This window comes from Pan paniscus, chromosome 16 (assembly GCF_029289425.2).
Source record: "Pan paniscus chromosome 16, NHGRI_mPanPan1-v2.0_pri, whole genome shotgun sequence".
Lineage (NCBI taxonomy): Eukaryota > Metazoa > Chordata > Mammalia > Primates > Hominidae > Pan > Pan paniscus.
The window spans coordinates 60185153-60210788 of NC_073265.2; the positions used below are offsets into that span (position 1 = coordinate 60185153).

Consider the following 25636-nt stretch of genomic DNA (forward strand, 5'->3'; position numbering starts at 1 on the left):
TTTAATCATTACTGTTATAGTTTAGGCAGCAGTAAACAACTTATGGAAGAGGAAATTGTATTAATTTCTAAAAGTTAAGAAGACAGTAGTAAGTATCATGCATATTAATTACAGTCAATTGTGAAATTTGCTATATATCAAATTTACTATATCCATATATTGTGAAATATATGGATAAATAAACTTCATCCAACTCATTTCTTTTTCAAAGCATCTCTTTTTTAAAAGATTCAAGGGACTTTAAAATCTGAGAATACTTCTCTTCCATCATTTTTTTCTCCAGTATCAGTTACCACACTTATTTTTTTTGCTTTTTTTTCTTTCATGGTTTTGATTTTCCTCAGTAGCTGGTAATCTTTAAATGAAGGACCATGTTAAGGAGTATCTGGGTATCCTGTGCAGTTGAATAGATCTTTTTAACCATAAGATCTCACTCTAGAATAATCACTAGATTTGTGTAAGTTCTTGAATCCCACACATTTGTGAACTTCCCTTTAGGGTAAGTGAAAGGGAAAGTCACTCAGTGACTGCCAAAATGAGACTTTACTTTCAGGGGTAGAAAGACTTTGTTTTCATTTGTGCCAGGTGAAACTGCCATTTCTTTTTTCCCTCTGATTCTTATGTAGAGGTGGTTAATAATCTCTATAGATAAAACACCCACACTTTCCACCCTTTTTTGACAAATACTCTATTTTGTTTGGAGAACAGTTCCTTAGGCTCTAGCTGAGGATTTCTTTAGCCAGATGCTCTGTACATGTTTATGTTCATGACAGAAGTGGGAGTGGGTGGGTTTGTTGGTATTCCAAAAATAGCTGTTGAGTAGACAGATCTTTGATTATACACTACTTGATTCAGCACAGTTCACCGTAGTCCATGCTTGCTCATTGTATGCACTGACCCAGCATGGAGTAAGATGGCATTCAGTCAGAAAGAATTGCTGGCTTTGAGTGCAGCATCTCTCTTGCAGTTCTGAGCTGCAGTTCTCTCTGCTCAGGGTTATCTCAGTAAGATCCCATCAGCTTTTCAGCTGCTTGAACTTCATCAGAAGTGTTGGTCAGTTGATGATAACTCTTTTGTTAGGATTTTCATGAATATACTCATTTGTGTGTATTTTTATTGCTTCACCCATTGAATCTTGGAAAGAAGGTGAAACAAATGCAACCTACTTACCGTCTTGAACAGACACCTTCTCTGATGTTTTTGATGTAGAAAAGTTATTGCTTGTTTGTTTATTTACCAATCTTTGTTTTTGAAATTTTATAAATTTCAAACCAAGTATTTTTAGTTTGTATGGCATCTTTCTCTTTAAAAATTATGAAGTGTCTTATGTCCAAAAGACAGGCAATAACAAATGCTGGCAGGAATGTGGAGAAAAGGGAACCCTTGTACATTGTTGGTGGGAATGTAAATTAGTACAACCACTGTGGAAAACAGTTTGGAGGTTCCTAAAAAAACTAAAAATTGAGCTACCATATGATCCAGCAGTCCTACTGTTGGGTATGTTTCCAAAAGAAAGGAAGTCAGGACATGGAAGAGATATCTGCATCCCTATGTTTGTTGCAGCACTGTTTACAATAGCTAAGATTTGGGAACAACCTAAGTGTCCATTAACAGATGAATGGATAAAGAAAATGTGGTACATATACACAGTGGAGTAGTATTCAGCCATAAAAAAGGATGAGGTCCAGTCATTTGCAACAACATGAATGAACTGGAGATCACATTAACCGAAATAAGCCAGGAATGGAAAAACACATATCGCATGTTCTCACTTATTTGTGGGATCTAAAAATCAAATCAATTGAACTCATAGACATAGAGAGTAGGAGGATGGTTATCAGAGGCTGAGAAGGGTAGTGGGGGGTTGAGGGGAGGTGGAGATGGTTAATGGGTACAAAAAAATAGAAAGAATGAATGAAACCTACCATTTGATAGCACAATAGGGTGACTATAGTCAATAATAAATTAATTGTATATTTTAAAATAATGTAAGTGGATTGTTTGTAATTCAAAAGATAAATGCTTGAGGGGATGGATACGCCGTTGTCCATGATGTGCTTATTACACATTGCATGCCTGTATCAAAACAGCTCATGTACCCCATAAATACCTATACCTACTAGGTACCCACAAAAATTTAAAATTAATAAAAAATTTTAAAGCAAAAAATTAATAAAACTCAAAAAAACCTGAAACATTTCAGATATCCCCAAAATAATAGGAACTAATATTACCAACATTTGTATATATCTTTTATTTTATCTGTTGCTGTCTCAAGTTTTGTGTTGGATATTTCATATATTAGTTTTCAGTCTTTTAAATTTTCTCATAAAAGCATTTAAGCCTGTAAATTTCCCTCTAAAAGTCACTTCAGCTTCTTCCCATAAGTCTTGAAATTTAGTATTTTTCTTATTATTTAGTTCTAAACATTTTCTAAGTTCCATGTTTTACTGTGATTTCTTTTGTGATCCATGTGTTATTTAGAAGTACACCTTAACATTTTGAAATGTATGGATTTTTTATTCTATGGCCATTCTTTTCTAATTAATTGCATTGTGACCAGTAAATGTAGATTATGTGTAATTGGTACTTTAACGTTTGCTGAGGTTTTTATTTACTTATTTATTGCCTGGTATGTGGTCAGTATCTATAGTTGATGCTTACTATCAATGTATTTGTCTAGTATTTGTCAGTATTTTGAAGCTATGTTTCTAGAAGCATACAAGTTTAAAATTAATATATCTTCTTGGTAATTGTTCCTTTTATTGTTATGTATTAACTCTCTTTATTACTAACTCCTTCATTAAGCAAGTATTTTATGAGCATGGGCTATATGCCAGGCATTGTTCTAGGTAGTTGGGATATAACAGGACACTAATAATACTTATTACCTTAATGTTTATTTAATGTTAATACCAGGCTTTTCTGGTTATTTTTCTTTGGTATATCTTTTTTATTTCCTAACCTTTTTAGAAAAATTTTTAATTTGATATAATTTCAGAAAATGTTGTAATAATAGTATAAAGAATTCCCAGTACAAAATGCACCCGGATTCTCTAAATGATAACATTTTGCTACATCTGCTTTATCTTCTCTCTTGCTTACTTTCTCCCTTTTTCCTTCTCCATATATCAGTTAATATATACTTTTTTTCAACCATTTAAGAGTAAGTTGCTGGCATAATGCCTCTTTATTGCCACATACTTCGGTATGTATTTCCTAAAAACAAGGAATTGTCTTATAACAACAGTACCACTATCAAACTCAGGAAATTAACATTGATATGATGCCATTTATCTAATCTATAGATCTTATTTGGATTTTGCCATTTGTCCCAATAATGTTCTTTATAGCAAAAGAAAATACAAGATCATGCATTGCATTCAGTTGTTATACCTCCTTAGTCTTCTTTAATCTAGAAGAGTCTTTTTTTGTATTTCATGACATTGACATTTGTGAAGAGTATGGCAGGAATGTCAGAGAAAAGATGCTGAGTTTTTTTCAGTGTATATGAAGTACGTATTCTTTAACTTCCAACCTTTTTCTTATAAAGAATGCATAGCCCCCTTTTTAAACATATAATCTGAGAATCTGTCTTATTACCAGAGACTTTAGTCTATTGTACTAATTGTAATTACTGATATGTTTAGATTTTTTACTTAGATGTTATTTCATGCTTCCTATTTGTTATATTTTCCCTATGTTTTTATTTTCTTCTGTCTTATTTTGGGTTGATAGTGTTTTCTCTGTTCTTTCTTATTCACTTTAATGCTTACTCTTAGCATTTTAAAATATACACTTGACTTAAATCACAGAGTTAATACACATCTCTACCCTCTTATCAGATAAGGACCTTAGAATCATTTAATACAGTAACCTTTCCATTTTACATGTTTTTGTTGCCTAGTATTTTCTTTTTATTCTTTTACCCCCAAAATTAGACATTTTAATTGCTATTGTTTCCAGTCAGTGCTTATTTGGATTTGCCCACATGCTTATTTGGGTTCACCACTCCTTTCTGCATCTCTGTCTATCCTTCTTCCCAAAATATATCATTTAGAAAAAGTTTCCTTGAGATAACTCTGAAGTCTCTCAGTTTTTGTTTATCAAAAAATGAGTTTATTTTGCTTTTATTCATGATTGATGGTTTGACTTGACTGACAGTTATTTTTTTCCCAGACGTTTGAATATCATATTCCATTGCCTTTGAGCTTCTGTTATTGTCATTAAAATGTCTACTATCATTTGTGTGTGTCTAGGGTATCTTCTTTTCCTTCCTCTGGTTGCCTTTAAGATTGTAAGATTTCTTTTTGAAGTCCTTCAGATTTACTATGATATGTTTAGGTGTGGAACTATCTTATTTTATTAATTTGAAACAGACATTTTCCATATTCCAACTCTGAAATCTAGATATGTCTTACAATCTATAGCATGCTTAAATCAATGTTATACAGGCTACAGCAATTTCATTGCCTAAATATATGTGGACTTGGTTATGCTGTTTGTACTATTGTCATTTCAGTTGTTGGTACTGTATATTTTGAGTTTAATCACTGTTCAAAATACATTTTAAAATATTACACCATGATTTGGCGTTGAAATGAAACATTCTATTCACAAAGTTATGGAAATAGGGCAGCAAAGACATTAAGTTCAATATTAGTGAGACAAATTATTTTTCACTGGAAGAATGGCTGCAATTCTACCTTCTCTTGCTAATTAACAATCAAATACTTTAAAAGGAAGATAGCCATGTATTACTGAAGCTGTATTACATTTGTTACTGAGATAGATTCAGAGAGATTTTGCCTATCATGTGTCAAGCAATGCAACTGAAGGCAGAAGAAATTGAGGAAACCGCTTGGAATAGATGAAAGAAATTTCAAAATAACAAGAAGCTGTGTGAACAATTCATGTTGGTGCTTTCTTTATCTTATAGTATCAAAACATACAGAATGGGTATCAGTATTTGGAAGAAAATCCCATATACAATAATGGAACACACTTTTAGGATATACTGCATCATCAATGTTCTTAATGGCATAGAAGACAATATTGTGTGAAAAGCATGGACATTATTAGTTGAAAAGTTATTGAGAAGTTTAAATCTAAATATGAAGACTTTTCCTTCATACTTTATTGAGGGATAATTTAGGTACAATAAAATACACAATCAACTGTACAGTTCAATAGCTTCTATTTAATCTGAGTAATTTCATGTGACTGATATTTCTATCACCTCAGAAAGTTTCCTTGTGCCTCTTTCTAGTCAGTACCCTCCCCTGCCCCACAGGTATTCTGACTTCTATCCCTGTGGATTAATTTTGCCTGTTTTTGAAAAGTACATATATAAAGATTATGTACTCTTGTATATTCAACATAATGTCTTGATATTCATCCATTTTGTTGTGCATATCAGTAGTTTAAAAAATTACTGAGCTGTATTCCATTGTTGAAATATCATACAATTTGCTTATTCATTTTTCTGTTCACAGGCACATTGGTTATTTCCAATTTTTGGCTCTTACAAATAAAGCTGCTGTGGATATTCTTGCAGTTTTTAAAAATTATTTATTTATTTAGAGATAGGGTCTCATTATGTTGCCCAGGCTCGTTTTGAACTCCTGGGCTCAACTGATCCTCCTGCCTCAGTCTCCCAAAGTTCTGGAATTACAGGCATGAGCCACCAAACATGGCCATAGTTTTAAGTTTACATATATATTTTGGTGGACAAATGCTCTCATTTCTCTTAGGTAAATATGTAGGAGTGTTATTACTGAGCCATAGGGTAGGTGGATGTCTAAATTTATTAGAAACTACCAGTTTTTTTGTTTTTTATTTTTTATTTTTATTATACTTTAAGTTTTAGGGTACATGTGCACAACGTGTAGGTTAGTTACATATGTATACATGTGCCATGTTGGTGTGCTGCACCCATTAACTTGTCATTTAATATTAGGTATATCTCCTAATGCTATCCCTACCCCTTCCCCCCACCCCACAACAGGCCCCGGTGTGTGATGTTCCCCTTCCTGTGTCCATGTGTTCTCATTGCTCAATTCCCACCTATGAGTGAGAACATGCGGTGTTTGGTTTTTTGTCCTTGAGATAGTTTGCAGAGAATGATGGTTTAAATTTTTGCAATCTACTCATCTGACAAAGGGCTAATATCCAGAATCTACAAAGAACTCAAACAAATTTACAAGGAAAAAACAAACAACCCCACCAAAAATTGGGCAAAGGATATGAACAGACACTTCTCAAAAGAAGACATTTATGCAGCCAACAGACACATGAAAAAATGCTTATCATCACTGGCCATCAGAGAAATGCAAATCAAAACCACAATGAGATACCATCTCACACCAGTTAGAATGGCGATCATTAAAAAGTCAGGAAACAACAGGTGCTGGAGAGGATGTGGAGAAACTACCAGTTTTATGAAGTGATTATACCATTTTATGCTCCCAGCAGCAATAGAGAGTTCTCATTGCTCAAAATCCTTGCCAAAGTTTGTCAGTCTTTATAATTTTAGCAATTCTATGATTCTCATTGTGCTTTTAGTTTGCATTTTCTTTATTACTAATGATGCTGAACATCTTTTCAAGCATCTTTTCATCTTTTATGAAGTATCAGTTCAAATCTGTTACCTGTTTGAAAAAATTAGGTTATCTTTTTATCATTCTAGATGCAGGTCCTTTGTTTGATATATATATATTGAGTGTATTTTCTCCATGTAAAAAGGCTTGCCTTTTTACTCTCTTAACAGTGTTTTTGATATGTAGAAACTTCTAATTTTAGTGAAGCTCAGTTTAGCAATTTGTTTTTGTTAGTTGTTATTATCTTTTGTGTTCTGTCTGAGAAATCTTTGCCTGTCCAATATCATGACTATGTTCACCTACATTTTCCTCCAGAAGGTTTATAGTTTTACCTTTCTATTTAGATATGTGATTCATTTTTATTTTCATTTATTTGTTTATTTATTTGAGACAGAGTTTCGCTCTGTTGCCCAGGTTGGAGTGCAGTGGCTCGAACGTAGCACACTGCAGCCTTGACCTCCTGGGCTGAAGCAATCCTCCCACCTCAGCCTTCCGTGTAGCTGGGACTACAGGCACATGCCACCACACCTGGCTAATTTTTTTATTTTTTGTAGAGATGGGGTCTTGCCATGTTGCCTAGGCTGGTCTCAAACACCTGGGCTCAAGTGATCCTCCCATCTTGGCCTCCTACAGTGTCAGAGTTTACAGGCATGAGCCACCATGCCCAGCCTGTCATCCATTTTTAGTTAAGTTTGTGTATGCTGTGAGGTAGGGGATCATAGTTCATTTTTCCCACATAGGGATATCTATTTTCTTCATTATCTTTTATTTAAAAAACTTGCTTTCCCCACTGAATTAAACTGTTGTCTTTGTTGAAATCGAGTACTAATCAAATGGATCTTTTTTCTGGACCCTCTATTCTGTTCCATCTATTCGTCTACTTACTATATACCAGATCCAGTCACATCTTTAGGCTCCACTTTTAGTTCTAGCTCTTTTGCCCTTCTACCGCATCTATATAGTAAGTAGAGATATTCTGGAAGTTCAACAAATTTATTTTGTGTAACTTACTTTTTATGTATGCATAAAAATGATATTCAGTAAAAAAAATCTGGTTAAGTAAGTCTAAAAGAGCTCTTTCAGTAATAAACACAAATTTTAAGTGATATATTATTCTACTATGTTAATTTTAAGTTTATTTTCCCCAAGTGCCGAATAAAATAGTTGTAAGATAATGTTAGATTTAATAAAATGTGGTAATTTTATTAGCATACCTAATATTTGTGTTTCCTAAATCTGCAGATTCATAACTTTCATTTATTTATTTATTTATTTTCTTTTATTTATTTATTTATTTATTTTTGAAACAGAGTTTCACTCTTGTTGCCTATGCTGGAGTGCAATTGCAGTCTTGGCTCACTGCAAGCTCCACCTCCCGGGTTCAAGTAATTCTCCTGCCTCAGCCTCCCGAGTAGCTGGGATTACAGATGTGCACTACCATTCCTGGCTAATTTTGTATTTTTAGTAGAAATGGGGTTTCACCACATTGGTCAGGCTGGTCTCGAACTCCTGATCTCAAATGATCCACCCGCCTTGGCCTCCCAAAGTATTGGGATTACAGGCATGAGCCCCCGTGCCTGGCACATATCTTTCATTTATTATGGGAACATTCTGAGTCTTTATATTTTCAAATATTGCACTTCCATTTTATCTCTTTCTACTTCTTAAACACCTGCTAGATATAGTATGGACCTTTTCATTCTATTCTTTGTTTCTATAATTTTCATCATTCTTATTTCTCTCTGCTTCATTTCTTCATTCTTATCACTTATCTGGTTCTACCTTTGAATTCACTAACTTTATCCTCAATTTATCTAATATGATTTTCAGTCCATCCATTGAGTTTTTAAAAATGACCGTAGTTTTTTCTTTGTAGAAGTTCTACATGAATTTTTTTCATAAATGCCCAGATGTCTTTATTTCTAATGCAGGTATACCTTAGAGATACTGTGGGTTCAGTTCCAGAGCACCACAATAAAGCAAATGTAGGAATAAATGTAGGAATGAGTTACATGAAGTTTTTAGTTTCCCAGTACATATAAAAGTTATGTTTACACTATACTGTAGTCTATTAAATGTGCTATAGCATTATGTCTAAAAAAACTATGTACATACCTTAATTCAAAAATACTTTAGTAATAAAAAATGCTTACATATAAAAGTTATGTTTACACTATACTGTAGTCTATTAAATGTGCTATAGCATTATGTCTAAAAAAACTATGTACATACCTTAATTCAAAAATACTTTAGTAATAAAAAATGCTAATGATCATCTGATCTTTCAGCAAGTTGTAATCTTTTTGCTGGTGGAGGGAGGGTCTTGCCGTGATGTTAATGGCTGCTGACAGATCAAGGTGATGGTTGCTGAAGGTTGGGATGGCTGTGGCGTAAAACTCAGACAAAAATGAAGTTTGCCTCATTGACCCTTCTTTTCATGAAAGATTTCTCTGTAGCATGAGATACTGTTTGATAGCATTTTACTTACAGTAAGACTTCTTTCAGAATTGAAATCCGTCCTCTCAAACCCTGCTGGTGCTTTATCAACTAAGTTAATGTGATATTCTAAATTGTTTGTTGTCATTTCAGCCATGTTCATAGCATCTTTTCACCAGGAGCAGTTTCCATCTTAAGAAACTATTTTCTTTCCTCATCCGTAAGAAGTGACTCCTCATCTATTCAAGTTTGGTCATGAGATTGCAGCCATTCAGTCACATCTTTAGGCTCCACTTTTAGTTCTAGTTCTTTTGCCCTTTCTACCACATCTGCAGTTCCTTCCTTCACTGAAGTCTTGAACCCCTCAAAGTCATCCATGAGGGTTGGGATCAACTTCCTCCAAACTCCTGTTAATGTTGATATTTTGACCTCCTCCCATGAATCATGAATGTTCTTAATAGCATCTAGGATGGTCAATTCTTTCTAGAAAGTTTTCAGTCTACTTTGCCCAGATCCAGTAGAGGAATCACGATTTAAGGCAGCTAAAGCCTTATGAAATGTATATGTTAAATAATAATCCTTGAAAGTTGATATTACTCCTTGCTCCATGGACTGCAGAATGGATGTTGTGTTAGCAGGCATGAAAACAACATTAATCTCCTTCTACATCTCCATCTGGGCTCTTGGGTGACCAAGTGCATTGTTAATAAGCAGTAATATTTTGAAAGGAAAATTTTTTCCTGAGCAGATCTCAATGGTGGGCTTAAAATATTCAGTAAACCATGCTGCAGACAGATATACTGTCATCAGCATACAACTTTGTTGTTCTGTTTATAGAGCACAGGCACAGTAGATTTAGCACAATTCTTAAGGGCCATAGGATTTTCACAATGGCAGAGGAGCATTGGCTTCATCTTAATGTCAACAACTTTGTTAGCTCCTAACGAGAGAGTCAGCATGTGTTTTGAAGCTTTGAAGTTAGTTATTGACTTCTCCTCTCCATCTATAAAAGTCCTAGATGGTATCTTCTTCCAATAGAAGGCTGTTTCTCTATATTGAAAATCTGTTGTTTAGGGTAGCCACCTTCATCAGTTATCTTAGCTGGATTATCTAGGTAACTTGCTGCAGCTTTGACATCAGCACTTGCTGCTACTTCACCTTGCACTTTTATGTTCTGGAGATGGCTTCTGTCCTTAAACCTCATGAACCAACCTCTGCTAGCTTCTAGCTTTTCTTCTGCAGCTTCCTTATCTCTCTCAGCCTTCATAGAATTGTTGAGAGTTAAGGCCTTGTTCTGGATTAGGCTTTGGCTTAAGAGAATACTGTGGCTGGTTTGATCTTTCCAGACCATTCAAACTTTCTTCCTATTGTTTTTATTTATTAATTGTGTGTTCCACTGGAGTAGCACTTTTGATTTTCTCCAAGAACTTTTCCTTTGCATTCATAACTTGGCTAGCTGGTGAAAGAGGCCTGGTTTTCAGCCTATCTCAGCTTTCAACATGCCTTTCTCACTAAGCTTAACCATTTCTAGCTTTTGATTTTAAGTGAGAGACTTGTAACTCATTTTTTCACTTGAGCACTTAGAGACCATTGTAGGGGTTATTAATTGGCCTAGTTTTAATATTGTTGTGCCTCGAGGCAAAGGTAGGACCAAGGAGAGGGAGAGAGATGGGGGAAGTGCCAGTGAGTGGAGCAGTCAGAACACACATTTGTTGATTAAGTTTGCAACCTTCTATGGGCACAGTTTGTGATGCCCCAAAACAATTACAATAGTAATATCACAGATCACTGATCACGGATAATCATAACAAATATAATAATAATAAAATTTGAAATATTGTGAGAACTACAAAAATGTGACCTAGAGACGAAGTGAGCACATGCTGTTGGAAAAATGGCACTGACTTGGTTGATACAGGATTGCCACAAACCTTCAATTTGTAAAATTTTAAAAAAAGCACAATATCTGCAAAGCATGATTAAACGAGGCATGCATGTACCTTATTTTTTCTTGTTTTTAATTTTTTTCATTGCTCTTATAAATTTAAAGATAAATATTCCATAGTCTTTATCAAGTTACTATATTTTCTTAATTTTTTGGCATTTCCTCATCTGTTGCCTGAAAGTTCTACTGACTGTTACTCATGGTAATTTTTTCTTTATAGTTTAATAGTTTGGAATAGTCAGGATGTTGCAAAGCCTGAGTTGAATTCGTGTCCTTCTAGACAGTTTTGCCAGGAGTGTTAGGGTCATGAATGCCAGGTACCACTTTTTATGAGGGGTCTTTTTAGATTATGTTTGTGATGTAAATTTGAACTGTAAATTCCAGTGAGGGAAAGCCTATGGTTATGAAATTGAGGCTTTTTATTGATTTCCTCAAAGCTGTTAAATCTAGTTCTCCTAGATTATAAAGACTGGACATTTCCCTAATTAGTCAGCATATCAGTGCCTTCTTACTGGTCTGGTTTTAAGTTCCCTTTCAGTTTTTGCTCTGGGGTATTAAAACAGTGTGTAGAAGAAAATCAGACTGGTGAATTGACTGATATCTATTGCTGTGTAATGGGTAGTAAACAAGTACAAAAACCAGGTAAACCCATTAATGCCTTTGGATAACTGCCAAATAATGGACTTTTTTCATTGGCATTTATATATATGATTAGAGTTTTAATATGATGGCTTGCAGCTATTAGTCCTCATATAATAAGTGTCTGTGTCACAAAGTGATAGGTGAAGCAAGTAGTTATTTTGGAATTAATTTAATAAGTCTTTTTTTTTAAAAAGGAATACTTCATTGTTTTTTGTTTCCAAGCTTGTTTGATGTTTTGTGAATGAATCTGTTTACAGCTCTCAAAGTTAGAATAATTACCCCTATATATTTTTACTCTAACTTGTTTTGTATGAAAGCCTACATAGTAAAAATGAGAGTAGCTATGATTTTATTATGGACATCTTTGCCCTACTTGTTGCATGTCAAAATCCTTGGTGCATGTCAAAATCTGTTCACCTTTCTTCTTCCTTATTCCTCTAGAGGAAGCTGCTCTAAAAATAGCTCCAGTGATAGATATTCCCCACGTGATCAGATTGCTGAATCATTTAGTTCTTTTCTTTTCTTTTTTCTTTCTCTCTTTTTTTTTTTTTTTTTTGAGATGGAGTCTTGCTCTGTTGCCCAGGCTAGAGTACAGAGGCGCAATCTTGGCTAACTGCAACCTCCGCCTCCCTCGTTCAAACAATTCTCCCGTCTCAGCCTCCCAAGTAGCTGGGACTATAGGCACACACCTCCGTGCCTGGCTAATTTTTGTATTTTTAGTAGAGATGGGGTTTCACCACACTGGTCAGGCTGGTCTCGAACTCCTGATCTCAAATGATGCACCCACCTCAGCCTCCCAAAGTGCTGGGATTACAGGCACGAGCCACCACACCTGGCCATTTAGTTCTTTTATGCAGTTTAGGGATACGGACAACAGTGCCTGAGCAGAGTAGGACAAGCATTTTTCTCAGAAAACAAATCAGTATTTTTTTGGAAAATAAAGAATTGTAATCCTTTCAAATAATCTTGTGGTAAATAATTTTTTCTATTTTTTAAAAGATTATATTTTCCAAATACATAAAATAGTTTTGAATTTTACTTCAAAAAATGTTTTGAATATTATTTTCAGTATTATGTTTTATTAAAAATAATAAATTTAAGATAATGAGGAAATTAATAACGAGCTATAAATATTCCCCTACATGTAAACATTTTATTTCATTTTTTTCCCTCTCATCTTAGGTATGTTAACATTCTGGCTTCTTTGTTATAGTTTCTCTGATGCTGAAATAGTTACCTCCAGAAAAGATATGTTAGGGGTATTTAATGCTTGACAGTAAAATAAATACTTTTTCTTAAATAGATGAGAATTTACCTTTCTTACATTATCCCTAACCCCCATTTCCACTTTCCCTGTCATTCCGAAATAATTTTTAGGTAAGCAGATTGTTGAGTGCTGGCTCCTGCAGAGTACCGCCAGAATGACTAGTTGATAAAGCAAAGGAGAAATTACTACTGGCAAGTAAAAGCACACTGCCTTGACATAGCCTTGGCTGTATCTTCAAAGGCAGAGACAGGAGATTTAGTTTGAAATTTCTTGGGGTTCTGGTTTAGGGTGGGTCTTTCAATGCAGGGGCTTAATGAAAATGGATACATTTATGATAGAATAGATTAGGATGGTTGACAAAGCAAGGTGAGGTTTTCAAAGTGAGTTTTGGACCATGATGTTAAACTTTTGTTTTCCCTGAGATTAATAGCTGTCTCAATTTAGGGCTTGTTTAACTATCATTAATGTCCAAACTCTCCAACAAAATCCTAAAATCCCTTTCTGTATAGGCAAAGACTTCAGGTGATCTGTGTTTCATTTTTACCTCTTGGAGATACCCTTCCAGAGCCTCCTGTCCCCTGTCTAATGAAGTCTGCTTGCATTTAGCCCTGCTATACAGATTTCATCCTTGGATTTCTCTTTGCCTCTCCTAGATGATGAATTGTACTCCCTGAATCTTATATATATCCCATCTTTTGTTTACTCTCTTATATTAGAGGAGCCATCCCCTAGTAGTTTTTAACAGGTCTTTCTTCTGTAAATAATGCATGCATAGATAATTGATACGGTAAATACGGTGTTTTCTTTTTGTCTATTATAATGCTAGAATTTTGTTACAAAAGTATATCACAGAATTGCTAAAAAATTAGAGAAAAGTTAACATTTTCTTACAGAAATGAAATTTGGAACAACGAAAAATGATTGTGTATAATTATTTGCTTTTTAAAGTTCTGGAAAGGGTATCTATGTGATTATGAGGATATATAGAATTGAATTCTGCATTTTAGTGTTTCAACTTGTGAATATTTTTATATTTTCGATAACTCTACTAGGCAATGACATTTAATGATTTTAAAAATTTCATAAAGACTTGTAAAATTTTGTCTCATAAACAAAGATTAAATAATTATAATATAATTTTGTCAAATAAACTATATAATTCTCACAAATTATATCCTGATGGAATTTGAGTTTTCTATTTTTATTGAAAAAAGTTATGTCTTAGAAGGTGTTTATAATCTCTGAAGATGGCATGCTGGAGCTCAAAGGGACAAATGTATTTTTTAAATGAGATGCCTTGATTCAAAGGATTTAAAATGTATTTTTAAAGGCTGCTACCTCTCAGTTTCTCCAGGTTGAGTGCCAGTAACAATGATTGTGCCCAGAAATATCTCAGGTAGATTCCAGGAAGAATCTGGGAGAAGAGATTTCCCCAGGAATACAGAGAGGGTTTTCAGTCTGGCTATGACTTCATGTTTCTAGAGACCAGATAGGCAGCAGGCTGCCATTTCCTTTGGAAACTAGGGCCCTGGAGTGAAATGAGCCCTACCACTAGTCTATCACTCCTCCTCCATTTATGGGAATATCAGAGAGAAGTAGCTGAAAGAGATGATTTTAAAAGTTTGCCAACATATGAAGTATATCACCTACTGAGGGAAATTTGGCTGCCCTCCTGTTTCCACAGACTTACTCCTTGGCCATGAAAAGCTCTAAAAATCATTGTCTCACATCTGTGGAATAGGCTTCGTGGGAGTGGGCCTCAGAATGGTAATGTCAAATGAATGGTATACATAGCCAGTGTATTGTATTGATTTTACACTGTTTAGGGTCTAAAGGGTTGAGAGAAGTTTGGAGAATAGTACATAGGGTAGGTAGAAAAACAAGGCAGCTTCATTTTTCCTTTGCTCCCTGAAAAACCATTAAAAAGTGGTTCTGTCCTAATTCTATCACTTTTATATTTTCTTTGAATAACAAACTTTAAAAAAATAAATACAGCATTTTGGGAAAAGCTAGGTTTGTCAATAATTTTAATGCACTTGCCTAAACTCTTACTCGGGTCTTAGAAATGGTAGTTTTCAGATGGAGGGAAGAAAAGGAGGGAGGAAGAAAGACGATGATTTATGGAAACAGTAAAACAAGTTTTGATTTAGGATTAAATATTGGTCACAATAACATATAAAATATACTTATTTTTGTATTATTCAAATTAATGTAACTGAGAATTACTGCAAATGATACTGCCCTTAAAAACGAAAAACATTTTATATGAGACATGGCAGTATGTAACACTTTGAGGATCAGAGCACTGGAAGTCAGGATACTGGAATCTTTCCCTGTCTCAGCCTCTAGGGACTGACTGTATGTACTCCTGGGCCACCTTCCCACCACACCCTTATTCTCCCCCTGTAGTAACCTCGATTGGTCACTTTTCTAGGTGAATAATAAAGTTGTAGACTTGGTAATTACCAAGCATCTGTAAGATTCTGTTACTCCATTATATATAAATCTTTTCAGAAGGTTTATGTCTTTTCATGAAATGAATTAGGTAGCTTTTACTTTATTTTTTGTTGTTTTTTTTTTAAAATAATTTGGTCCTAAGCAATTCAATATTTGTTAAGGTTAACTGTATTTAAACAGCAGTGGTATGTTTTTGGGGTGGTGTGCATAAATATAATATGGTAGATTTCCTATTGTAAGAACCTCTGATATGAGCTTAGATGAGAAATTGCCCTTACAGTACCCTTCAGTGACACTTACCATGATTTGCTTTTAGTTTTATGGGGGAATCATTAGTGTATTGGTTCATTTGTAACTGATGGTTTATTTCCAAGGTTTTGAGACCAGTGAGTTAAATAGCTTTAAAATTCTCACTATTGTTTAGAAAGCTAATTTTATAAATTTAAATGTTAAAGCTTTTGAATGGCTTCTTTTTAACAGTGATTTTTAACAAATGTTTGATCATACTGTATTTGTGCTACAGTTGAAGTGCTGAAGTAGCATTTTGGCATCTTTCCCAAAAGCATGCTTAAAGAGGCTAGCGGCAGCATCTCTCCCTGTCTCCTCAGTGCTTTTTACCTTGCGAGTGGTGCAGCTTGTTCTGCGGATGTACTGAAACCCTCCCATTTAATCTGCAGTGGAGGAGAATGGAGCTCAGTGTCCAGTAGAAATCAGTGATGTAGCAATGTTGCAGTAAATAGAAATGATTATATATTTCAATAGCTTAGCAAGAAGACATTTATAATATTTTTTTCTTTCATCTGATTAAGTTTTGCTGTCTGTTTTCTTCCAGAGAGATGTGGATAATTTGCCCTGCCTCCAACATCTCTTTCTCAGCTTCAATAATATATCTAGGTAAGTGGAAACTCCCAAGTTGTCATTCATTATAACTTGATTGTGTGAGTTCTAGTGCTTTAGATTAAGATTGTAAATACCTTGGAGAATTTTACTAGCATGGAAGATTTTAAATTAGAAAATGATAAGACAAAGTTCTTTGTGGAAAAGCAAAGCTCTTGTGTGTATTCTTGCCTGTAATGCTAACATGATGAAATTAATATAGCATGTGCTTTTGATTTAATTATGCTTTAGAGTTGCTCTTTTGTAAAACATGAGTACATAGAAATTTCAATGTATATTTTGCTGTCCTTTGTTTGACATTCACGGCACTGGTCAGTTGAATTAGAATTTCTTTCATAAATTGTCAGCTACAATTTGTATAGCTACTAAGCAATTTTAATACAGCAGGCTATATTTGTCACTGAGCCACTTGCTAATTAGGCCAAATTGCCTTCTAACTTAGTATCTCTACTTAGAATTAATGCTGCTAAGAGACAGTGGATTAGAATATGGAAATGTATAAATTTAGTTTTCTAACTATTTGAAGCATATTATCCTTTATATTGTGATGATGTCTCATTTAGAATTGGAGCTGAGACGTACAGTAAGACTTTTCAATGCAAAAGGGCCCCTACTTTTTCACTAATTCTTTCCTTCTCCTCCTTCCCAGGAGCCACTTAGTTTGAACTGGGCTTTTTAATGCCCTCAGTTCTTTAGTTTCACTTCAAAGCTGTTCTTTGAATCTGCTTTTATAAGAGGGTAAAAAATATATATAAAAAGATTTAGAGCATATCTTTTCCTGAACTCCAGGTCTATGCTTCTGTATTAAAAACTAGTTTAATTTTTGTGTGTTGTCTGTTGGCATGTTTTTTGCATGTCTGCCATCAGACTTGTTTTAACCCAATCATCCTGTACTATGTCTCTAAAAGACAGAAATTATCTGAAGACAGTGAGCTTTGCAAATAGACATTATTTTGAAGAAAATACTCTTTCTCTTTTTTCTCTTCTGTGGGAAAAAATATTAAAGTTTTTTTGATAGACTTTTCATATTCCTCTTAGTATATTTTGAATGCAACATTCCAGGTGCCATTATTCTATCTTGTTGGGGAGGTAGAATTTCTTTTCAATGGCAATGGAAGGGTCACTCATTTTTTTTAGGGGAATTTCTTCCTAAAAATCATTAACAACTCTTTAGAGAAGATAGTGTCTCGTTTTTACAATATGCGAAATATTCTCTGTTTAAGATACAAACTTTTAGATTCCCCCAACCTGTGGTGGAACTCATTACTTCTTTTGCTTCTTGTTTATGGGGAGTAATTTAAAGAGAGATATAAATTTGGTTATATAGGGGTTATGATGTTCCCAGGTCCCCAGGATATCTGAATTTCTAAACTCCTAAATTCCTAGCTCTGTAGGAAGTTGGTTTTGGTTGCCTATATCTGGGAAGTTTTCTTCCCAACCTGGAAAGGAGTTCTGCTGACCCAGCAAAACAAAGTTAAGATTAATGAGATTAATATTTACAACTTTCTTTAAAAAGTGTGGTTTCTCAAGAAAATAAAGATAGAAGTCAGCTGACAATTTTGAGGCTTTTATTCTCTCTGTGATTGCTTTCTTTGTGTTTTTATATAGCTTTCACAGTATACCTTCCTCTAGTGTTTCCAGCGGATCTGCTTTTGAGGCACAGTGCGTTTCCTGCTCTGTTTTTGTTGATGCTTGTGGTCCAGGAGGTGGTATAGCGAATATATTGGGTCTGAGGAGGGAAAAATCAGAGAGAACAACTTTGAAAACATTTCTGTGAACTTTACTCAAGATAACAGATATCTCAGATAGCTGGGCTGTCAGATAACCTGTAGTGATAGCTACAGTATATATTCAGGGCACAATTGTTCTTCTATATCCTGGCATAATAGAGTTGCCAGGTTTTACAGTGCCAGCTTTCTGGGACCTATCTTCCATGGACTCTAATTCAGTAGTTTTAGGTAGGGCTCAGGAATTTGTACCTTTATTTAAAAAATGCAGCTGACTTAAAAATACCAGTGGTCGGTGTTATTCAAACTTCAGGTCAAAACCCATATAGGGATCCTAAGATCAATTTAGTGATTTAAAACCAGACAAATTAAAATGGAATGGAAAATATCAGAGTTTGTCACACATTTTAAAAGCATACACTGTTGCATAAAAATTTTCCAGTTTTAATTATATATGGATATGTCTATGCATATGTGTGTATGTTATTTTACTACAGACAACATGGAAACTGGGTTACAATGTAAATATGTTTCTTACTATGGGTTAGATGAAAAAATTTGAAAAATTCTGTGAGATATAGCTTCTTATATTTCCACTATTATTGCAGTGTTAGAGTTTATTGTACTTTCATTTTATATTGTCCCTTCTGTTAGACTGTAAACTTGACAAAGGCAGAGGAATATGTCTGTACTGCTTACTACAGCCTCTTCAGCATCTAGCATGTATGTGTTCTTAGTACACGTATTACTAGTTGTATTGAAAAGATTTATAAGGAGAACTTAATTCCTCAAACAGAAATATTTTTCTGTGTGATCTAAGAACTCTTTTTGGTGTGTCCATTTTTATGTTATTACTAGGTCATTTAGTCTGTGTTTAATGTGTGGACCTGTGAGGTTTAAAGCCATAAGCAAATCAAAGTTCTCTTGGCAGTTGTTTTGGGCTTCCAGGTTAATTTACTGATTTGTCGGTAAGGATCTTGCCCATAATTTCTAGAGAAACTAAAATTTTATTTATGCAGTGGGGTATATCAGGGTTAGGGTGGTGGGTGTGGTGTGTCCCAGGGTACAGACAATAAGGAGGTGCATTGTCTGTAAGACATTTAAAAACAATAAAACTGACAAAAATAATGTTGCTTTTTATTGTCACTTTGCATTGGAATTTCTAACCTATGTCACTGATAAAATAGTCTTCTCTGCCGGAATGACCTCTCATACCTCTTTTCTTACTTTAGTAAGACAATGTTATTTGGACTCAGCTTTTTCTTTATGATATCACTGAAAATTTTAAACTAGGTTTCTTTTTTTTTTTTTTTTTTAGGAAGGAATGCTGTTTTAAGTTCTCTAATGACCTTTGTTAGTACATATGTTAGTACATATAGTATGGTTAAAGGTCACTGAAGCACACGCTTTGGGGTGTGACTTTTCCTTCATCACTATTCTCTAAGACAAGATAATCCTCCGGGCTATTTTCAAAATTTTACTGAAAATGGTTTATAATTTTACCTTTATCAGGAAATCATTCTCCTTGCATTTTTCTCAAGTTATATTTCAACTTGATAAGTCACCCTATATCAATTATATTTCTAGAAAAGAATCTATTTCTATTTAGGAAACTTTAAACTGCCCTGCAGTTGTCTAATTTAGTACTAGTTGGTATTTTAAGGAGGAAATTATTTCACTGACCTTCAGAATATATGGATTTTTTTTTTTTTTTTTTTTGAGACGGAGTCTCGCTCTGTCGCCCAGGCTGGAGCGCAGTAGCACAATCTCAGCTCACTGCAAGCTCCGCCTCCTGGGTTCATGCCATTCTCCTGCCTCAGCCTCCTGAGTAGTTGGGACTACAGGCGCCCGCCACCCTGCCCGGCTAATTTTTTTGTGTGTGTTTTTAGTAGAGACGGTGTTTCACTGTGTTAGCCAGGATGGTCTCGATCTCCTGACCTCGTGATCCTCCCGCCTTGGCCTCCCAAAGTGCTGGGATTACAGGCGTGAGCCACTGCGCCGGCCTATATGGATATTTTTTATGAGCTCAGGTTGTTAGATAGTATTCCTGTAGTTGAGATACAAGGTTTTATTCTTGTGCCTTCCAGGATTGCAAGTGTCACTTACATTATTTTGGCTTGAAGGAAAATCATTTCCCTTAGTTCTAGTATGCAGCATACTGTTAGAATGCCTTTACTTTTCCTTTGTTAGCAGATAACCAATGATATGCAAATCTTCTTACTGAGTTAAACAGAGGAAATCAACTATTGACAGATCTTTTCTGACCATCTGCTAAGTTTTAAATTTGAGAAATGAGTACATGCTTGTCAAGGAAGTTTCATTATCGGTACCCATTTATCTACTGAACTCCTCTTGAGGGGTTTACCAAATGGTTGACACGTGATTCGCCTTCAGACAAACATTTAATTGCATTTTTCTAAATGTGATGGGCATAATGTAAGGAGGACCCATAAAAACAAGATTTAAAAATAGGGGCATTTGTTTTCATCCATGCTGCTTTATTCCTTCTTTGTGAGTAAACCCCTCTGAGTATAGTAAGGTGGCATATAGTGCCTTAGTAGGTCTGACTGTAAAGCCTAGCTCCAGCTTTTGAATTCTTTTAGTCAGAAAATAGGTTAAAATAGATATTCACAACTAATGATAGATATGTTCTACCGCTTCAGAAAAATAGACTTTGAGGTAAGATCAATTTGTTTGATCATCCTCAGGGCTGATGTAATTATTGGGTCTAAATTTATTTTATTTGAAACACAGCACTTAAACTAAAATAATTTTTCTATGGTTTTTCATTGTATATCTTATTTCAATACTACTTTATTAAAGTGCTGTTTTTCCTTTTAGAGATCAAAAGCAAAAATTATTCTAAAATGTTATAGAATGATAGTTTCTGAGGACGATTTTCCACAAGCCTTGCAATTTACTGAAGAGTCAGAGTTCATGGGGCAGGGGTAGTAGACAGTAAAAAAAAAAAGAAAAGAAAAAAAGAAAAGGGGGCCAATGTACAACGTAATGGGGAAACTGGGGACCCTCTATTACGTATGTTGTATTCCTTTTGCATTACCTTTGAAGCAGCAAAAAGCAAAAAAATCTAATGGATAGCAGTCACTTTTTAAATTATTATTACATAGCTTCTTTTATTATCCTCCTTATATCAGCATCTATAACCATTTAAAGCATTAATGCTGTAAGTACAAAAATACATACAGATACTCTCATGGATTTTATTTATAACATTATAAAGTGGAGAGTGCTACCGTGTATGCTCTCCAACTTCATTTTATAAAATGTTGTTGAAATTAATCTTTGCAAAATTGTAATCGTTTTCTATTAAAAGATTGCCTTTCTTTAATGGACATTACGAGTCAGTTGGAGGGTTTTTTACCTGTACCTTCTCAACCAACTTATAAATATATATATGATTGCAAACTCACAGGAAATTTTCCAGATATTCTTCTATAATTGTAAGCCTCCATTTTTATTACTGTAAAGGTTATTTGCGTGTGTGTGTGTGTGTGTGTGTGTGTGTGTGTGTGTGTGTAAGCGAGAGAGAGAGTTTTTCTAAAAAGAAGGCTTCTGGAACTAAAATTAAACTAAGGCCTGGGAGCAGGCTGCTTGCATACCTTGTGTCAGTCTGAGTTCACACATACATATTTGAGAGGCTGATAGCTATTCATAGCAGTGAGTTAGCAGTTTTGAAAACACTGATGTACCAAAGGTCCCTTTGGATTTTATTCACGTGAAGGTTCTAAAAGTTGCAGGAAAAATTTTGGTGCATAAGGGCCTTAAAATTAATTACTCATGATTACATACTGGGTGGTGTTCAGAAACAAACAAGTATGATAAATTGAGAGCAACATACGTTTTATTATTTCCTTTGTATTTTGTTTTACAAAGGCATGAAAATTCAAAGAATATTCAGAAACAAAGTATAAGTATATTAAATTCAAAATCCACTTAGAAACAAACTTAAGATATATAACTAGTTTCCCCTAATGCATTTCTTGTACTTATATTATAGAAATACTTCCAAAAGGGATTTGAGGTAGTATCAATGAAGAGAGTCAAACTCTGTAAAATATTTGAAGAGATTTATTCTAAGCCAAATGTGAGTGACCATGGACCGTGACACAGCCCTCAGGACGTCCCAAGAACATGTGCACAAGGTGGTCAGGGTGCAGCTTGGTTTTATACATTTTAGGGAGGCACGAGACGTCAATCAAATACATTTAAGAAATACATTGGTTTGGTCCAGAAAGGCAGGACAACTCGAAGTGGGGGGAGAAAAACAGAGATCTTGCTTCAGCTGTTTCCTAACTCATTTATGAAAAGGTAAGATAGCCCTCTGTCAGAAGCAAAAATATCTACGTGATTGTATAGATTTTAAAAATCTATATAAATAGCTCTTTTAAAGTTCTTATCTACTAATTCCAACATTTGTGTCATCTTTAGTACTGTTATAGTGACTTTTTTTCTCGTTAATATATGTTTCAATTTTTATTGCTTCTTCCTCATCTGGCAATTGTTTTGATTGTATTCTGGGCATTGTGGATGTTCTGTTGAGAGATTTAAGGATTATTGAGTTTTGTTTTGATAGCTACTAGAGAATCAGGTTGATCCTGTTGAGGTTTATTTTTAGTTTAGTTTTTTTTTTTAAGGGAGGTCTAAAGTGATACTTATTATAGAACTAGAGTAGTATATTTTTATATCTGTTACCAGCGGCAAATCTGTATGGGTCTGCAGCAACCTCAATTCTTGCCTCCTCAGAAGAAAGAATTTGACTGAGGGGCATAAGGCAAAAGGAGAGACCAAGGCAAGTTTTAGAGCAGGAGTGAAAGTTTATTAAAAAGCTTTAGGGCAGGAATGAAAGGGAGTAAATTACACTTGGAAGAGGGCCAAGTGGGCAACTTGAGAGATCAAGTGCCCAGTTTGGCCTTTGATTTAGAGTTTTATATGTTGGCATACTTCCCAGGTCTTGCATCCCTTCTCCCCTGATTCTTCCCTTGCAGTGGGCTGTCCATATGTGCAATGGCCTGCTGGCATTTGGGAGAGGCCGCATGCACAGTGTGTTTACTGGAGTTGCACACATGCTCACTTGAGGCATTCTTCCCTTACCAGTCAACTGTTCCTAGAAGGTCATATACCAGTTAAACTCTAACATTTTGCCTCTTAATGCACATGCTTGAGCCCACTTGCCCAACTCCAGTGCGAAGCCACTAATTATCAGTAGATCTTATTGGGAAACTACTGAGTATCAGTTTCAGGTTTTTTTCTATCTATTGGGAGACTGCCTTTCCCTGGTGCCTGCTGCAACCAATTCTTATTTTAGAGAAACAGTGTAACAACTGCCTGACCATCACCTGAGGGTCGCCTGACATTCCTGGTTGCTGGGGAGCCCTCTCCAGCCCCACTGGAGCCTGGCTAGCTACTTACTGTAACACATCCATATTTTTTTTGTTACGACAGTAAACATAAGATTTGTGTATCCGAGGCAGACTGATTATTTACCTGCAGAATATCTTGTATTAGTTTCCCATGCTCCATTTTTTTCCCATGGTGCTGTGATAAATGCAGATGTCACCTGCATGTATGAGGAGGGGCCTCTAGTACATGAGAGAAACCCCAAATTATTAGTCTTGAAGCTTATATAGAAGCTGCTTACATAACTGCACCTTCTCCCCTCCAGGACGGAAAGAGAGAACACAGAGAGAAACTGAGACCTTGTCTTCCTAATGTAAACAAATCCTCTCTGAAGAGAAAAGTCAAAGGTGTTTTGGCCAATAATCTTTTGGAATATAAACAAATGGCTCCACATTTTTGATACCCTTTGAAATGTAAACACATAGTTCTTAGAGATAAATTTCCATATTACTCTTTTTTTTTCTTTGAGACCCAGTCTCACTGCTCTGTCGCCCAGGCTGTAGTGCACTGGCGCGATCTCTGTTCACCGCAACCTCTGCCTCCAGGGTTCAAGCAATTCTCCTGCCTCAGCCTCCCAAGTAGCTGGGACTACAGGTGTGTGCCACCATGCCCGACTTACTTTTTTACTTTTAGTAGAGTCAGGGTTTTACCATGTTGGCCATGCTGGTCTCAAACTCCAGACCTCAGATGATCTGCCTGCCTTGGCCTCCCAACGTGCTGTGATTACAGGCGTGAGCCACTGCGCCCGGCCTAAATGTCCATATTGCTCTTATCATTTCTATCTATTCAGTCACCCTTTAATCAAAGTGCCAATTTTCTTTGCTCAGAAGGCCATTACCATGCAGAAACATGAAAATATTCACATTGTTTCTTGACACAGAGTCGCCTCACACCTAAGGCATGGCTGTTCTTGGACTTCAGATATATAATCTGGGTATTCATTGAGGTCTCTTCACTCTATTTGGTTGGAATTGCAATGTCTCCCAGTTCCATGTGACCCATAGATACTCTTCATCTCACAGCCCCTCAATAGTTATATTTTGCTAAGCTTTGTGGAATTATACCCTGTGTACCCACATCCTAATATTTAGCCAAATACTCAAGAGACCCCTATGCAGACTTCTGGAGTTCCTTCTCTACAAGGTTCCCTCCTCTCCATTCCTCTTCACCCAAATTCCAGTAGCCTCAACAGACCCAAATTCTGACTTCTATTTCATCTACCCAGTGAGACCTCTGTTCTGTCTCTAGCTCCACTTCCCTGTGCTATGATCTGTAAGTACCCTCAGGCAGAAAGCCGAGATGAACTTGGCTTTTATATGTCTGTCTTCTCCCAAGGATCACAGCCCTGAGCTAGTCAACATCTGCTTCATATATTTTGTCCAGTTTCATAGTTGTTTACATTGGGAAGGTGAGTCTGATGCTGTCATGGCAAAAACTGCAAGCTCTATCTACCAGATTTTCAAATTGTCATGATTGTATATCATCTCTGCCATTTACCTGTCTGGTACTTAAAGAATATGGAATTCCCCTTAAATCAACAATACATTCTTTCTGTATTTAACAACCTGTGTGTGTGTGTGTGTGTGTGTGTGTGTGTGTGTGTGTGTATCTGTCTGTCTGTCCAGGTTATTAGACGGGTGAATTTGTTTCCTTTTTATTTGTTTTTAGTATTAAAGATTTTTTTTTTTGTAGGACTGAAACTCAGCTTGCTCAGGAAGGAAAATAATTGCCTGACCATTAAGGGCATTGGGCTTGGTTAAAAGAGGAGGGTATTTTCTTCTTTAAAAAATTTTGCTTCCATGCAAGTAAGGAAGTTGGGATTCTCCATAAGGAGGATACTTCTGGAAGTGAAACAGTTAGGCTTCTTTATCCTGGATGCACAGGAAGGTATCACAGTGACTTAATTATACACCCCAAAATATCTTAAAAAGTAGTTTAGAACTGTCAACTAGTCTCTGGGCATTGTTTGGTTTTGTTTTAAACATTTTTTAAATCAACAAATAAAAGTTGTATATATTTGTGGTATACAAGATAATGTTTTGATATATATATATACACACATTATAGAATGACTAAAACCAATTAACATATATGTTACCTCACATACTTACCTTTTTTGTAATAACATTTAATGTCTTATTTAAAGATTTTATTAAAGAACATTTAAAGTCTTAGCAGTTTTCAGGTATACAATACATTGTTATTAAATATAATCACCATGTTGAACTAATTCCTCCTGTCTAACTGA

General features: G+C 35.2%; 1 protein-coding gene across 4 annotated transcripts in view; it reads left to right on the top strand.

Moving 5' to 3' along the window:
* LRRC49 (leucine rich repeat containing 49) overlaps positions 1-25636 on the top strand; it is a 160151-nt gene that overhangs the window by 29159 nt on the left and 105356 nt on the right. For all 4 annotated transcript variants that reach the window (XM_003818539.5, XM_055098938.2, XM_055098937.2 and 1 more), the window contains one exon: positions 16179-16240. In XM_003818539.5, coding sequence (XP_003818587.1) covers positions 16179-16240 — 62 coding nt within the window. The remainder of the gene's footprint in view (positions 1-16178; positions 16241-25636) is intronic.